The sequence below is a fragment of the Antrostomus carolinensis genome, unplaced genomic scaffold (assembly GCF_000700745.2).
Source record: "Antrostomus carolinensis isolate BGI_N321 unplaced genomic scaffold, ASM70074v2 scaffold5321, whole genome shotgun sequence".
NCBI classification, from domain to species: domain Eukaryota; kingdom Metazoa; phylum Chordata; class Aves; order Caprimulgiformes; family Caprimulgidae; genus Antrostomus; species Antrostomus carolinensis.
In genome coordinates this window covers 142013-143828 of record NW_010291874.1, presented here as the reverse complement: position 1 = coordinate 143828, position 1816 = coordinate 142013, and the positions used below count along the sequence as shown (strand labels likewise).

General features: G+C 38.7%; 1 protein-coding gene across 1 annotated transcript in view; it reads left to right on the top strand.

Moving 5' to 3' along the window:
* Positions 1-1527, top strand: part of CLIP4 (CAP-Gly domain containing linker protein family member 4) — a 26199-nt gene extending 24672 nt beyond the window's left edge. The window contains exons 15-16 of the mRNA XM_029087164.1: positions 582-654; positions 1206-1527. Of these exons, the coding sequence (XP_028942997.1) occupies positions 582-654; positions 1206-1527 (395 nt within the window). The remainder of the gene's footprint in view (positions 1-581; positions 655-1205) is intronic.
* The last annotated feature ends 289 nt before the right edge of the window (positions 1528-1816 follow it).

Here is a 1816-nt window from a genome sequence, read left to right as displayed (position 1 = left end):
ATCCCAGCCAATAGTCTGGCTGGACCCTTCCGAAAAATGCGGCCTGCAGCAGAACTGTGGAGTATTGTGTTGTTATTAACCCTCTACTGGCAGAAATAATTATATCAGAATTAAGACTGTTGACACTCTTCCCTTATTACTGTATTGCATTCTGATCAAACTTAACCATAAATTGAACCTGCTCCTTAATCTAAACTGACATTGATGAAGGGAACAGTGTGGGGAGGGGTCCCCATGAAATTACTAAAATTTCTGTGAGATACTTGAAGTAGTTATTTTTTTCTTTTTCTTTACCTAAGCTTTTTGAGACAAGGCCACTTCAAAGTACCCTTGGTTGGTTTGTTTAATTTCATTTTTGTCCTGTCTGAAAAGCTGAACATGTTATGGATGCTTATTTTCATGAGATGTTTCATGAGATGTTTCATCACTTAATTTCCAAATTGGAGGGGAGAATGTGTAGCAAATGTAGTGGAAGTGTAAAAGAAAACACAAAAGATTGAGTTCAGAAAGGGTTGGGTTTTTTGGTTGTTTTTTTTTTTTTTTTTAAGCAGTCTTAAACAGCTTATTAACCTTCCACTCAGGTTTTAGACGCAGTCTAAGCACCACTTCAGCATCTTCACAGAAGGAGATAAACAGAAGAAACTCCTTTGTCAGGTGAGTGTTTTGAGTTTAAAATGTTTGAGTGGGCTGGCTGCTTCTTGATAAAAAGAAAAATCTTCATGATCTTTACATGTTCATTTTTTTTCTTCCAAAATGGGCCAGTAGTAGAGTGTTTTTCTGAGGCTATCCAAGAGTACAGTCCTTGGATTCAGGTTGGCATTAAAACTGTTTTCCAGTCATTTAGCACTGCATATTCTCCAAATTCTTGTATTTTCACACAGCTGGGTGAAGTTCAGAGGGTCTTGTTTTGCCTTAACTCTTTCAAGCCCCAAATAAAATGCTTTGTGTGGCTTAATTTACCAATACTGTCACCCAATATTGTAGTTCCTAGCATCAGGTAAAAGGAAATTGATTTTCCAAGTATTTCAGCCTGCCGTGTGTACTGGCCTGTTCATGTTACTACATGTTTTGCTCGTGACATGAGATCAAACACAATTTTTTTTTAAATGGAGTTGGTGGTTTTTTTTTTCCATGCACTTCACTGAATTTCAGATTTGCCCTGAGTGTTTTGTAGAAACAAGAGGTTTTTTTTTCCCCCCAACTAGATCCAAGAGCTCTGTGTTGAGGCGCAGCTGGAGTAATACCACTACAGCTAACAGCGAGGGACCAGTGAAGCTGCACGAAGGCTCTCAGGTTCTTCTGACCAGCTCCAATGAAATGGGGACGATCAGGTACATTGGTCCCACAGACTTTGCGCCGGGGATATGGCTCGGACTTGAACTCAGAAGTGCCAAGGGAAAGAACGATGGCTCTGTGGGGGAAAAGCGCTATTTCACCTGTAAGCTGAACCACGGGGTCCTGGTTCGACCTAGCAGAGTAACCTATCGTGGGATCAACGGGGCAAAACTCGTAGATGATATTTGCTGAGCCAAAATGTGCTCATACAGGAGGAGATAAGTATTTAAAGCACACAAGACTCCATCTAGAATGCAGACTTATTTTTAAATTACTAAACCTGTATTTGCATTTTACATATATATAAATATATATGTATGTGTGTGTATATATAGTATATATTTTAATATATATATAAATATATATAGATAAAAAAAGTTCAGTCGCATTAAGAAGTGAAAGCACTGTTCTGTTTCTCTTAGTGAAAGAGCCCTTGCACGGGAAGTTTATTGTAAAAGCATCTTGGGATTGAGATGCTGTG